Here is a 15,519-nt window from a genome sequence, read left to right as displayed (position 1 = left end):
TGGGTTGGGGCAGGCTGGAATTCGGTGTTGGACAGGGATGGGGTGGGGTGGGGGTGTCAGTGTTGGTCGTGGGTTGGGGCAGGCTGGAATTCGGTGTTGGACAGGGATGAGGCGGGCTGGGGGGCGGAGTTGGACAGGGATTGGGAGCGGGCGGGGGGGTGGTGTTGGACAGGGTTGGGGGTGGGCAGGGGCTCGTGCACGCTGTGATGCTGTCTCGTCTCCTGAACAGGGAGTGTACTTAACAGAAAATCCCCAGCCCCAGTGGAAAGGCATTGAATCAATTAACTGAATAATCAATTATCTGAACAAAACAGTGCCCACCCATCTTGTTTGGATAATCGAGGTTACTCTGTATATCACCTGCCTTCCTAATTTTTTGCTGCATCTGCCCATCTACTTCCACTGACTGGTGTACAAGGACAGCCCCGATATCTTTGTGCATTTACACTATCCGGGTCATCAGGAACTCAACAATTTGTGGAAGTCATGATGACATTTCCTCCATTATAAAGTTGCTGATGATTTTATAAAATACAACATGATTTGTCAATCCTCAGTTAATGAGGTCCTTAAGCAGCAAGACCTTAACAATATCTGAATGAACCTGCTAAGTGGCAATTTCATTTGCACCACACAATTAACAGAAAATGGCCATTTACACCAAAATACAATCTAACCATTACCCCTTGACAATCATGATTTGGAGATGCCGGTGTTGGACTGGGGTGTACAAAGTTAAAATTTTTAACTTTGTACACCCCAGTCCAACACCGGCATCTCCAAATGATGACTACTATCGACACCACTAACCGCCGGCTTAAAGTGGAGAGGATCTCCAAGAAGATTGCACATATCAACGCTTGACAATCAACAGCATTACCATTGCTGAATCCCCCACTATCAATATCCTGGGTGTTGACCATTGACCAGAAACTGAACTGCATTAGCCAATTAACCAGCCTGCTCAATTGGCACCTTATCTACCTCCTTTGATACCCCCCACTATCAATGCACAGTGGAAGGATTGCATACTATCTACAAGATAAACTGCAGTAACTCACAAAGGTTCCTTTGACAACATCTTCCAAAGTGGCAACCTCCACCATGTGGAAGGATAAGGACAGCAAATGCATGGGAATACCACTGTCAGCAGGTCCCATACCATTCTCACCTGGAACTGTTCCTTCACTATCCCTGGGCTCAAATACTGGAACTCCCTTCCTAATAGCAATATTCCCTGCACCTCAACAACTGCAGTGGTTCAAGGAGATTCTCTTAGCTGGAGGGTCTTATGGAAGCTACAAAAAAAATCAAGGAGATATGCATGCACAGCTTGGCGGTATTGCTGCTGTAAAACCCCCGATTTTAAGGCATGGAAGTTAGTTTGTATTCAGTTTATGCACATCCCTGCATATAATTGCAGAGGAAACACCACACCTTAATTTGGTATTTAAGCTGGGATCTTGCAACCAATAACTAGTTGCTCAAGCACAATTTGTTGTCTGGCTTTTCTTTGATGGCTGCATTGGATTCATACACTCAGATGCTGGGATGGGACTGAGATGGCATGGGATTGAGGGTGATTTAGCAGTTTCCTGCTGTAGAGAAAAGTTTTGGAAAGGATTATAAGAGGTAGGATTTATAATCATCTAGCAAGCAACAATTTGATAACAGATAGTCAACATGGTTTTATCAAGGGCAGGCCATGTCTCACAAACCTCATTGAGTTTTTTGAGAAGGTGACCTGGCATGTGGATGAGGGTAGGGCAGTTGATATGTACATATGGACTTCAGTAAAGCCTTTGATAAGGTTCCACATGGTAGACTGTTGGAGAAAATGCAGAGGCGTTGAATTGAGGGTGATTTAGCAGTTTGGATTAGAAAACTGGCTTTCTATAAGAAGGCAGCAAGTGGTGCTTGATGGTAAATATTCAACCTGGAGTCCAGTTACGAGTGGTGTGCCACAAGAATCTGTTTTGGGACCACTGCTGTTTGTCATTTTTATAAATGACTTAGACGCAGGCATAGGTGGATAGATTAGTAAACTTGCAGATGACACTAAAGTTGGTGGAGTAGTGGACAGTGTGGAAGAATGTTGCAGGTTTCAGGGGGATTTTGTTAAGCTACAGAATTGAGCTGAGAGGTGGCAAATGAAGTTCAATGCAGATAAATGTGAGGTGATTCACTTTGGGAAGAATAACAGGAAGGCAGAGTAGTGAGGTAGTGGAAAGATTCTTGGTAGTGTGGATGTGCAGAGGGATCTTGGAGTCCATGTACATAGATCCCTGAAAGTTGCCACCCAGGTTGATAGTGCTGTTAAGAAGCCATAAGGCATGTTAGGTTTCATAGGTAGAGGGATTGAGTTCCGGAGCCATAATGTCATGCTGCAACTATACAAAACGCTAGTGCAGCCACACTTGGGATATTGTGTACAGTTCTGGTCGCCCCATTACAGAAAGGATGTGGAAGCATTGGAAAAGGTGCAGAGGAGATTTACCAGGATGTTGCCTGGTCTGAAGGGAAGGTCTCATGAGGAAAGGCTGAGAGACTTAGGTCTGTTCTCATTGGAAAGAAGAAGGCTGAGTGGGGGTTTGATAGAGACATACACGATGATCAGAGGATTAGATAGGGCAGACAGTGAATCCTAGGATGATGACATCAGCTTGCACGAGGGGGCATATCTACAAATTGAGGGGTGATAGATTTAAGACAGATGTCAGAGGCAGGTTCTTTACTCAGAGAGTGGTAAGGGCATAGAATGCCCTGCCTGCTAATGTAGTTAACTCAGCCACATTAGGGAGATTTAAACTATCCTTGGATAAGCACATGGATGATGATGTGATAGTGTAGGGGGATGGGCTTAGATTAGTTCACAGGTTGGTGCAACATCCAGGTCTGAAGGGTGTGTTCTGCGCTGTATTGTTCTATGTTCTATATTCTATGCTGGTTTGCATCCTGATCAAGGGTTGGAAATCTCAAATGAAATCCAAACATCAAGTGTAAGGCAGTGGCATTTAGGCATCATTTTTTTACTCTCCCTGATAATTTATTTACTAAGGTTCTTTGATGTTAATTTGTTGGTATACTTGAAGCCAGTATTCTTGTAACAGGAACAGAGTTTAAATTCAATCAATCAACATGTTTATTGGTGGACTGACAACGATCCAGGAAACTGTTCATTATCAGAAATGAAACTGGCACACTGAACATCTTTCAGGTAATGTCACCCATTACTCCTCCAAATTGTCATCACTGGCAGAATACTCACTTTGAATCATTACAAACAATGACCTTTTGAACAACTGTCAGTTTATCTCTTCCCAACCTGAGGGAAATCAACCATGAAGCTGAAACAATCATTTATGCTGTGTCATAGGTTCAAATCTACATGCCAGACGTGAAAGCAGGATTGACTGTCTCACATACTAACTTGTGTCAAAATATTTAAGGACGGTCTGATAGCTCAATGATTAGCACTGATGCCTCACAGCACCAGGTTCGATTCCACCCATAGGTCATTGCTTATGCAGAGTTTATGTGGCTGCATGGATTTCCTTTGGGTGCTCTAGTTTCCTCCCACAGTCCAAAGATGTGCAGGTTTAGTGGGTTGGCCATGGGAAACGCAGGGTTAAAGGGATAGGATAGTGGGAGTGTGTCTGGGTGGAATGATCATTGGAGGTTTGGTGTGGTCACGATAAATTGAATGGCTTGCTCTCACAGTGTAGGGATTCTATGAAAACATTGGCTGGAATCTTAATTGCTATGCAGAGTGGGTTTTGGAGGTGAAAGGAGACAGAAGTTGAGAGATCACAATATCATAAAATTGGCTGCTGAAATAACTGTATTCCATCACCAAGTCACCCTTTATTTACATGTGCACAGTACACTGGCTATAGCCAGCCTGCTTGGAGTCAGTCCCCCTGAACTGAGAAGAATCTAAATCCCCTGTTTATTATTTTTTCTCACTATACAGCAGTACTGCTCATAATCGCCTGTTTATCTGGTTTTTATTTTAAAAAAGAACCCACACTACCACCAATCCTATTTATATTGAAGATACATCTGTGGAGTTTAAATTAGATTAGATTCCCTGCAGTGTGGAAACAGGCCCTTCGGCCCAACAGGTCCACACCGACCCTCGGAAGAGCAACTCACCCAAACCCATTCCCCTACATTTCCCTTTGACTAATGCACCTAACACTACGGGCAATTTAGCACGGCCAGTTCACCTGACCTGCACACCTTTGGATTGTGGGAGGAAACCGGAGCACCCAGAGGAAACCCACGCAGACACGGGGAGAATGTGCAAACTCCACACAGACAGTTGCCCGAGGTGGGAATTGAACCCGGGTCCCTGGCGCGGTGAGGCAGCAGTGCTAACCACTGAGCCACCGTGCTGGCCCACCAATCCCATTTATCTTTTTTTAAAACAGTGTGACACTCCTGTTCTTCTTTTTTGTGAGCAGAATCTCTGACACTTCTGTTTTCTTTTACTTACCCCTACACTACCACCTAAGTGCGGTAGTGCTTATTTTTTCCCCAGCACCCATGTTGTGTGTGTGCAGGTGTGAGATACAGCAAAGGAACCCATGCTGACACACAAACTCTGCACCAGCAATGACCTGTGGCTGGGATTGAACCTGGGTCCCTGGCGCTGTGAGGCAGCAGTGCTAACCAATGAGCCACAGTGCTGTCCCACCAATCCCATCTTTTTTCCTCCCTGTTAGAATATTCTATTAAACAATTCACAGTTTACAAAACAATTAGAATTTACAGCTGTTTACAGAGAAACAGTAATTTCCCATTTATTTTTTTTTTCTTTTCAAGGAGGAGAGTCCTTGCACGTGCGCACTCACACTCACACTGATCCAACTCTCAAAGGGGAAAACACCCAAGTGGCCAGTGACAAGCAGTGCCCTTCACATTGCTGGGTTTTTTTTTTCGTGATCAACTCCTGTTTTTTTTTCTTTTTTTTAATGCTGTGTGATAACACTCCCCTTTTTTTAAATTTAACCCCCACACTACCAGGTAATTTCCCATTTATATTGGTCAGTCAGGGCATCCAGATTGGCCTGGGTTAACAACCTCAATCAAGGACCTCGTAGATGACAAGATCCACCTGATTCCCATCACGACAGCCGCTCAAAGCATTGCTAGAGGCAGAGTGAAGCAGTCCTCAGTTACCCAAATGTCAGTGACACAAAGTGAATTCAGAGCAATCAACTACCCAACACGTGGTGAAAGGCCCAAGATATATCTTGGGGTGGACTGCAGTATCCAGACTGGGGTCAATGCCCAGCAGGTGATCGGATACTGCTTCTGAGCAGCAGACTGTAGAGCCTAGTGAGGCTTTTTTTCCAGTGTGTTTGTTTCAAGTCTTCATGGAACACCCCCACCATGAAATGCCCTCTTAGTCCTCCTTCTGACTGGAACTGCTGGCTGCCCAGAGTCTCCAGCGTGCCCACCACATATTCCTAAAGATTGGGACTCCCAAAGGCAGCCTGGGCATTGGCCAACTCTAGGAAAATGGATCAAGTTTCCCTCACTCACCATTCTGCCTTTGAAACACATTGCCCTCTCGTCACTGTCACTGGGACAACATCTCCTGGAACGGCCTTCCTCACAGGCACTGTGGTTGTCCCTAACTCCAACAGTCATAACAGTTCAAGAAGGCAATCACTGTCACATTCTGAATGCCAATTAAGGATTGGCAATTAGTGCTTTCCCAGCCTGTGACACCCATCAATGAATAAAAAGATGGTAGGTGGACCTCAGAAACCATCAGATCTGGGAATGCTCCTGATGGTTGATGAAAAATCTAAGACAGTAAGATTCTGCCCTAGTAGTCATGTGGAAATAAACCCACTTGTTTTTTTTGTCCCCTTTTAAACAGATATCACTCAAAAAGCTTTCAACCTAAGGTTACAAATTAAACAGAGGGCTTGACTCAACTTTCAAAATCTCTTTCAAACCATACATTTCATGATGACAGATTATTATTTTAACAGATTAACTAGTTGCACAAAATGAAATTAATGAGCTTCAGCCCAGTCATAACAAACTGAGAAGCAGTGATTTTCTTTGGCATACACAGCACAGGTCTGTCACAGATTCCAATAAAAGCTCCACTTAGTGCAGATTTGTAACATGGAGTAAAACAGGTTGTTCTGGAAAGATGGGCTGAATCTTGCAGTTTTTTTGGTTCAACTGAAGTTTTGTCAATTTTTGGAGGAATTCTCACTTCCAATTTCTGCGTCACTTCCAGTTTCTGCCTCATCTTACCACGTGCAAGAACAATTTGTTACTCAGCGGATACCAGCCAAAACGTTGGTGTCTCTTGCACCTGTGCCACCTTTAAAAAGCTGCAATACACCTGATGAGAACTGGCATCCCAAAGCTGCCTGATACAGTGATGAATCCGAAGGCGGCAGACAAGAGGAATATTCGGCATCATTTCTCTGACAGGGACCTGGACATCCTAGTGATGGGAAGAAGAGGAATCCTCATCCTGGTGGATCAGCAGAGGAGGCTATGCCAGCCAGGTCTGAGGGCTTCACCTGCATCAGTGCCATTTCCTGGGTGCTGACTGCAGAAAGAAGATCAATGATCCCTCACCAATCTGCCAGCTTGAGTACCACACTGCTCTCTGCTATCACACACATCACTCCACCTCTGAACCTATGCCCAGCTCCTGTTGAAGCTAATGTCCCATTACTCTCACTGCAACATATTCCCTCACACACCCTTTTCCCCCATAGGTCTGCCATGTCACTGGCCTGGCAAGAACTCCAAGTCCCCTCCTCTGTCCTTTGGAACACCTCAGGGCCGGCCAATGTCATCTTGTTCATTTCCCCTTTTTTTTTCCCACTCTCAGTGCCGTAACAAGGCTGAGATGGTGAGGTGGTGCCGACATTCACATCTTCACTCCCTAAGAATCCTGGCCCTGGCAGGGACAGACCGGGGTTGGTCGGGATTACAAGGTATTCATGTGCCACCAAATGAGTATGTGCCGCAGTGCATGGCACTGCCATTCTCCTATCGAACCGGTCAGCTCTCCCAATCATTGCACACTATGAGGAACCACAGGCTGGGACGCCCTCTGTTTCCACAAGCCTCCTGTTGATGGCTGTGGAGAAGCAGTTACCAGCAGAACAATCACCATTACAGACCTCTGAGCATAACAGCGCGGAGGTCTCAAATGAAGCATAGCCAACGCTGCACCTCTCAACCTCCCCCAGCTCAGATCTTGACATCTCGATGACAATTACTGGCACGGAGAGTGCAGGAGCACAAGTTGATGAGTCCTCACTGAGACGGCTCTGCAGCAGGCCAAGGAAGAAACATGCCAGGACATTGCCACTTGGAGACTGGTTGGAGACCAGGCACCAGGCAGAACAGGCCCCTGCTGTGTCAGCTGTTAGGTCCTTCATCCAAACGCACAGGGAGCAGCAGTAACATAAATCAGGCTATGGGGTGCAATGGCCCTCATTGGCCAGAAGCTGCATCAATGCAATGAATCCAATGATTTTCTATCTGTCTCCATGGACAGGTTGGCGGGATCTGGGCTGCTGCAAAGGCACAGATACCTGCACTCCACCATCCTGGACACTTCCCCAAAACTGAAGGCATGTTGATAGAGGCATTGCGGAACCATGATCCCAGTCCAGAAAACAGGATGGTGCCAGGAGATATCCAGCCAGAGTTGGAATGAGCCACATTCTCCTCAGTGCTTTCCACTCAGAACACTTCAGAGGTGGCCATATCTTCCTTGCATCCTGCGCTCCCCATCATGAAGCACATTACTGAGCCAAATGGGTTTTTCCAATAATTGGCAATGGTTTTATGGTCATCAGTAGATTCTTAATTTTAGATTTTTCATAGAATCATATAATCCCTATCGTGTGGAAGCAGGTCATTCAGCCCATCGAGTCCAAACCAACCCTCTGAAGAGTATCCCACCGAGACCCAGCCCCTCTACCATATCCCATAACCTATAATTAATCATGGTTAACCTATTTAGCCTACACATCCCTCGACACTACAGGGAAAGTCAATATGATAAATCCACCGAACCTGCATATCTTTGGACTGTGGGAGGAAACCTACGCAGACACGGGAAGAGTGTGCAAGCACCCCACAGTCACCTGAGGTTAGAGTCGAATCCAGATCCTGTGCTCTGTCAGGCCACAGTGCTTACCATGGAGCCACTGTGCTATTCTCCTCCAGGAAGAGTGCATTTAGCTAGTGCCCATGGATTGTGCCCCGAGATGTTGTTTTCCAATGACCAACAAGGAGGTGGTACAGAGCATGTGGAGAGCTGAATCTGCCAGATATATGCTGTGGTTTCCTTGTTGAGTTTTTCCAACGTCTGGCATGTTTGGTGAATTTGGTAAGTTGGGAATCAGAATATTAATAATGCAAGTTGTTGCATTAACTTGACATTTAACAATCAATAATGACCGTCAATTGGCATCTTACTGCTGCCCAGTGAGAATCTCACCACTTAGCTCATGAAAAGTACAAAAGGTGGAGTGAGATGATTTGATATCAAGATGGGTCTCGATGTACTTATCACCTGAATCTTCATTTCACTCAGACTCTTAAAAGATCACCCTATATCAATCTTTCTTGGCTAGGTCAAAATCATGACATGTCCTCCCTAACAGTGCTGGGATGCCCCTGCATCAAATGGCCTGCAGTGGTACAAGATGGCAGCTCACTTCAAAGGCAATGGGGGGATGAGCAACAGATGTTGGCTTTGGTAGCAATGCTCATGTCTCACAAAAGAATTGAAAAATCAAAGAAATCGCCAACTCAGCAACTAACCAAGCAATAGCTGATGTCCTTAAACAGCATTGGTGAAGGGTCCTTCCATTGCTAAATATGAGTATAACTGTGTCGATTTGTGTTCCAACTCTGAGCTGGTTTCTAATCAGTGCCAAACACAATCAGGGCAAAGCCAAGGCTGAAGTCTTTGCAACTGTTTTCAGCGGATAAACCATTTATGCCTCCTCCTGAACTCCCAAGCATCACACATGACTTGTACTACAAAAGAAGCAGTTTCTGCAGCCTAGCTGCTCCGATACAGTTACAACATTCACCTAAACCCCCAGAAAATTTCCCATATATGTCCTATCCACGAAAAGAAAGCAGGATAATGTAGCCAATTACTGCCTCATTGGACAGGCATATGGATGAGAATGGAATAGTGTAGTTAGTGTAGATGGACTTCAGATTGGTTCCACAGGTCGGCGCAACATTGAGGGCTGAAAGGCCTGTGCTGTGTTATAATATTCTATGTTTTATGTTCTATGCACTGCCCACTCAGTCCACTCTCAATCATCCACAAACAACACCCACTGAATAATTATCTGCTTGCAAATGCTTACTTTGGATTATGTCCACACCTCAATACAGGATCAAGGCTTAATCTTGTTGATTACTGCGTTTCCTCAGAAGAACATAATGATATTATGGGCATGACAAACAATGCAAAATTGAGACTTAACTTCTTGATTTAACAAACAATTCCTTAAAATTTCCCCAAACCCAAAGGTTGATTTCTGCTCAGTTCAATTCATATTATGCCTCAAATTTAGTCATCTATCCAACTATGGAATGAACCAATGATCACAAAGCTCTTTCCCCAACTGCTGATCTTCTTCAAAGGGCTTTACTGTATATGAAGTTGATTTTAATTTCAATAAAAGGTAATTTTACAACTTACCTTCTAACTACATCTGGATCCACAGTGGTACCATTTCCACAGATAAAATACACATCCATCAAGGTCCTTAAGAAAGAAAAACTTAAATTTATACAGTGCCTTTGACAACCTCAGGCCACTTGAATGTACATTAGAGCCAAACTGGTACTTTCTGATGTTATCACTGCTATAATATATCAAAAAAGCAGCCAATTTACACACAGGAAATTCCCACTAACAAGAGTGAAATAATAACCAGATAAGACGTTTTGAGGATGCTGAAATCAAACTTGAGAGTAAGATCACGTCTGAAAGATGATGGGTCTAAGTGCAGCAATTCCATGAGACTGTTGAGTATTATATGGATTTTTGTACTTAGTCTGTGCAGTGAGTCCGAGTGAGATACCAACTGAGCCACAGGATATAGCAAGCTGGAGTGAGGGGGATATTGTAAAACAGAAAGTGAAACATGATTCTAAGCACATGGGACACATTCACACTGCCACCATCTGGATAAATTGTTGCTTCTTTAACTACCAAAATATTTATTTTCATTTCATTTCATAGAACTGATCTAGTGATATTACTGGTACTGGTTATTTGATGAAATGTGCTGGTGGGAAAGGTCATTCAGTTACCTGTAATAGCACATCCAGATATAAGAAAATATACGGTCATGATGATCTTGAGGCATAGTGGTATTGTCTGTATCTCTGGGGCGAAGATCCAAGTTCAAGGCCTATCAGCCTTGTGCATTACAAAATGCCCAAACAGGTAGATCATTAGATGTTGTCATGAGGTTCTAAAGTGCAATAGTAGTTTCCCTACCTCTGGGACAGAAGGCCTGGGTTCACGTCTTACTTGCTTCAGAGTTGTGTAGTAATAACATCTCTGAACAGGTTGATTAGGGAAAATATCCAGATCTGGTCGTCTCAAACATAATTTAAAATGTGTAACATTTTTTAAAAAATTATGTCTTTAGCACAATTCACAAATACACCATGTCACTCATGGAAAACTTCAATAGTGAGGAAGTTACTTGGATTAAGTATTTTTCAATTAATTGTTTTTGCTTGGAGTGTGTCTTAGTAAATAACGAGCTCTATGAAACATTGGCATGATTTCCACAGAGGCCTGGATTTTACCTGGTCTCTAGGTATTGCCTAAACCTTTAAAATGGTGAAAGAAAGCAAGGTTTTGTCCTCGCCATGCCATGGTATTTCACTCGCGTTGGAGAGGGTGAAAGACAGTCCTCCTACCAAGATTCCAACTGAGGCACTCTACCTGCCAGTTAGGGATATCCAGGCGAAAGTGGGTACTGTAGATGCTGGAGATTAGAGTCAAGATTAGAATAGTGCTGGAAAGGCACAGCAAGTCAGACAGCATCTGAGGAGCAGGAAAATCGACGTTTCGGGCAAAAGCCCTTCATCAGGATATCCATCCGTCTTGCATCCTCATTGTAGGCAAAAAACTTTCCAAATCCATGATCCACGAGGAATCCCTATGGCCACATTCCTTCTGCCCATATCAACTCACCCTTCCCATCCCTAGTAAATACCTCACTACACACCCACCTCAGCAACCCACATTACACATAGAGATGGGAGGGCAGCTTGCTCCACTGATGCCTTCTCTACGATGTGCAGTCACCACAATGGCTGTTCTTGAAGGCAAATTCTCTTCCTGTAAAGGGATGAGAGCTCCAGCAACAACTAACTAGTTCCCAAATGTTTGAAAAATGTGGCTGTGTGTCCCTCAAACAGCCAAGACAGGGTTGCTTTAGCTTTTGGGTCACTCTTCCCCCCCACTCTCTCTCTCTACCCACAAAATACTGTCTGTGGCCCAGATAGGCCCACATCTTGTCATATAACTGATATAATATAACTAAAGTGTGACCTTAATAGTATACCTGTCTTTGTTTTTGTTCCATTTTATATTAAAAATGGAAATGACTTTTATTTTCCATTAAAGTCAATCTTTCTCTACTGGCACTGGCTAGGTACAACATATGCAGTACATTGTTAGTGCATGGGCCACACAGGTTGAATTAGCTATTAAATGTAGTATAAATACCACCAGCACATTCCCGACACACATGGAGGATGGGGAGGGGGATCTGTGGCTTTGAGCCATCATCCAATGAGTGGAGGATATGTTGGTGTGGAAGGATTAACTGTGCATTGTTTTGAACAGTAAAGGTTGGTAATGGCATTATTGATTTGAATATTGAAAATCTATGCTTTGAAATTAGAATCTCAATGTGTAGATGGGAAACTATTGTGGCAGGCAACTTATAAAGCTATTCTTGGCAGGGACATTTGTTATGGACCAGACCAGATCCCCTCAAAATACTTTAAGAAGGTAGCCTAGACACTAACGTTTTCTTATTTTAAAGGCAAATGTGAAGTGTCGTGTTCCAGATGCAATGCGACTGGTCAAACTACTCAACGTTAAGCAAAAAACAATTTATTTAAACACTGCCCAGTTAAAAATACAACCAAAGAGAAAGGAACTTAGAATAACTTAACTCGATTGGAAAACTTAACAGAATAATAGATACAGTAGAGATGACTAATTAACTGTTCCAATATTGCAACATCCCATGGACACATCCCTTGGCAAAAAGGAATATTCAGACACAGATTCTCACATGCAATTCTCCAATCTGGAGGAAAAAAACATCAATTCAGAGAGAGTAGCAGCCAGGAGATATTCACTAAAGCTTCTAACTCTGTTGAGACCCCAATAATTTCCGATGCTACTGCAAAAACCAAAATCCAAAAAGATGGATCTGCGAGAGCTGGCCATACCCATTCAGACTGCATTAAAAAAAAAGCCAAGACCTCCCAAGCTGTTTACATTATCCCAGTCTGCTCAGTACCTCTGCCTCACAACCTTGCTTCAAAAACAAACCAGGAAAAAGTAACTTTTAAAGCCATAGCATTGTCACACTTAGCACAATACATGCATCTTTCCCCCCTCAATCCTGATGTCAATCACAAGGGACTCCTCTCCTTCACCTCTAGTACTGGAGGTGTCTATAGTAAGCTGTGCAAGTTCCAGCTAGATATTGGAAATAGGTCAAGTCATGATGGTGCAAAAAGTGAGGAATGGAACAATAGGTCATCCGAGAATTGGTTACCACCAGAATCACACAACTTAGGGCACCATTAAATCCTGTACTAATATTAATCATGATTGGCTCAAAGAGTCTGCCATTGTGACTGCTGTGATCAAAACTCTACTGGCCCTGAAGATACTCCCATGACCAATGGGAAGGCACGTTGGAATTTGTTACCTTTTCTAATAAAGGCCTGGCAGAAAAAATAAACCTTCCAAAAACATTGCAGAATTAGTTTCTAGCACCATTATCAGTGAAGTTTATGAAGAAGCTTGTTTCTTTAATCTAATGTGAAATAAGAGTCTGTGCTACAAGAACTCAACAGTTTGACATTTAGAAAGAGCAGCTTTATAAATTGTGAAACTAGCAATGTACAACGTGGTTTATAGCAATCTACCATTGACAAAGGTGGATAATGTTACCATCATCCCAGAGGACCATTCTCTCATTAGAAAGAGACAGCAGGTGGTGGCTTAACCTGAGGGTCACCAAGCCTCAGACAAGCTTCATTGAAAAATGGGACCTTCACGGTAACCTCAGCCAGCACAGGGATTGAACCACATTGCCACTCTGCACCACAACCAGGCTCTAGCCAACCAAGCTAGGCAGCCACTTACAGGTGGGTAGAATGACAGAAAATATTCATTTTTGATCCTCATGCCTCACTACACCCAGAGCCATTTTATTCTTTGCTTTTCAAAAACTAAATCCAAAGAAAAATGATTGCAAGAAACTATAAAGTGCTTGGGAATCTTCCTCTATTTTATTTTATTTTATGTGTCATCACGTTCATGCCACTGTCTCAGACTTATTAGCCACCAAATTCTTAGTGCCTTATGAAGGATGATAGTAAGAGGATTGGAATATGGTGCTGCACAGTTGGTGGAGGATGAGGTCTTGTGATGCAATGGCAACCACACACAACACTATGCTAAACTAAAACCCTTCTCTTTTTATTTAATGAGGCGCAGAGCAAGCATACAGGCAGAGAGTGAGGCAGAGGGAAAAACCATTGCTTGTGCTTGCGAAAATGGCCATAAGAAAGACAGAAACATTAGACAAGGAGTGTTTGTTTCCCTTAGCTATGTTTAATTTATGACTGAGTTGGTTGGGTGGCCCAGTCCTGAATGTTGTTAATTTTATATTTCAGAGCTATACAGAGATGACATTAGTTTCTACATAGGTAAAAACAAGGACTGCAGATGCTGGAAACCAGAGTCTAGATTAGAGTGGTTTAGTTTCTACGTATGTAAATATTTTTATTCATAGGCCTCTCGGTATTGACAAAATATCTGGACTCATGCTTACAACCTGGCCTTCAGGACTTTCTTTTGAATGGTCATGTTTCTTGAGCTCACACTCAGGCTTAACCAATCTAGCCGAGAAAGCACCAATTGTAAACAGAATCCATAATCAAACACAGATCAGTTACACCATTGTACATTGAGCAATGCTGCCAGTGCTAAATACTGACAGAAGTTTGCAACAAGCACATGAACAATACTGAGGAGAGGGAGGGCCTTTTCGTTGAAAAGTTGAAAATTAAAGAAAAACTTCCTTGACAATACTTGTGATGCAGTGGGTAATGTCCCTGACTCTGGTCCAGAAGCTCTGGGTTCAAGATCTTTTCATGGTGTAGCAAAACGGGGCAGGCAGTCAACATTATTACTGATCACCGTCCAATGGACAGAACTGGAGTGTCTGCCATCTCTGTCCCAGCTCGGGTGGATCCAGGACAAGCCTTCTTGCCCTTCCTGGGGTGATGGACACGTCTCTATAAGTTGAACCTACCTTTGGACAAAGAACTAAAGAAGGAGAATGTAATACCAGTCAGTTCCTGGAGAGGTCAGTAGCAAACTGGCAGCTCTGGGATCACAAGTGCAGGTCTTTTTTTTAATCAGGGAACAATTTGATCCTGATCTATTCCTAGTGTTATTGGGAATGATCTGTGGCAAAGACCTTTGACTTCAATTGCAGTATTGTTTACATTTCTGGTCTGTCTTCAGTTTGGCACTAGAAATATCATGGTGGAAATTTACATGCAATATTTTTAGGAGGAAAGTCAAAGTAACAGCAGTATGTACTTTTTTCAAGATGCACTGCAGAAATTCACCAAGGCTCCTTAAACAGCACCTTCCAAACTCATGATCACTTCCATCTAAAGGACAAGGGCAACAGATATGGGAACCTCATCATCTGCAAGTTCTCTTCCGTGACGCTCACCATCCTGACTTGGAAATATATTGTTGTTTCTTCAGTGTCATTTGGTCAAAATCCCAGAATTCCCTTCCTCATGGCATTGTAGCTCTATCTACAGCGCAGGGACTGCAGCAGTTCTAGGAGTTGCTTCACCACCAACTTTTCAAGGGCAACGAGGAATGAAGAATAATGCTGGCCCAGCCAGTGACACCCAGGTCACATGAATTAATGATATGAAAATGGCTAGAGTTCACCATCATCTCCCAGACCATACAGAACCTCATCACCTCAGGAGATCTCCCACCCACAGCTTCCAACCTCATAGTCCGGGAACCCCGCACTGCCCGGTCCTACCTCCTTCCCAAGATTCACAAGCCTGACCACCCTGGCTGACCCATTGTCTCAGCATGCTCCTGCCCCACTGAACTCCTACCTATCTCCACTGTCCTATACCCCCCCAGTCCCGGAACTCCCCACATACATTCAAGACACC

The 15,519-nt window shown here is 43.6% G+C and overlaps 1 protein-coding gene across 7 annotated transcripts in view; it reads right to left on the bottom strand.

Annotated features, from left to right (window-relative positions):
* LOC122557672 (cadherin-related family member 2-like) overlaps positions 1-15,519 on the bottom strand; it is a 156,600-nt gene that overhangs the window by 39,838 nt on the left and 101,243 nt on the right. For 5 of the 7 annotated variants that reach the window (XM_043705509.1, XM_043705533.1, XM_043705523.1 and 2 more), the window contains one exon: positions 9,728-9,793. The exons of the other annotated variants lie outside the window; for them this stretch is intronic. In XM_043705509.1, coding sequence (XP_043561444.1) covers positions 9,728-9,793 — 66 coding nt within the window. The remainder of the gene's footprint in view (positions 1-9,727; positions 9,794-15,519) is intronic. 7 annotated transcript variants of the gene reach the window in all.

The sequence above is a fragment of the Chiloscyllium plagiosum genome, chromosome 2, assembly GCF_004010195.1.
Source record: "Chiloscyllium plagiosum isolate BGI_BamShark_2017 chromosome 2, ASM401019v2, whole genome shotgun sequence".
Classification (NCBI taxonomy): domain Eukaryota; kingdom Metazoa; phylum Chordata; class Chondrichthyes; order Orectolobiformes; family Hemiscylliidae; genus Chiloscyllium; species Chiloscyllium plagiosum.
This window is presented reverse-complemented; position numbering and strand designations above follow the sequence as displayed.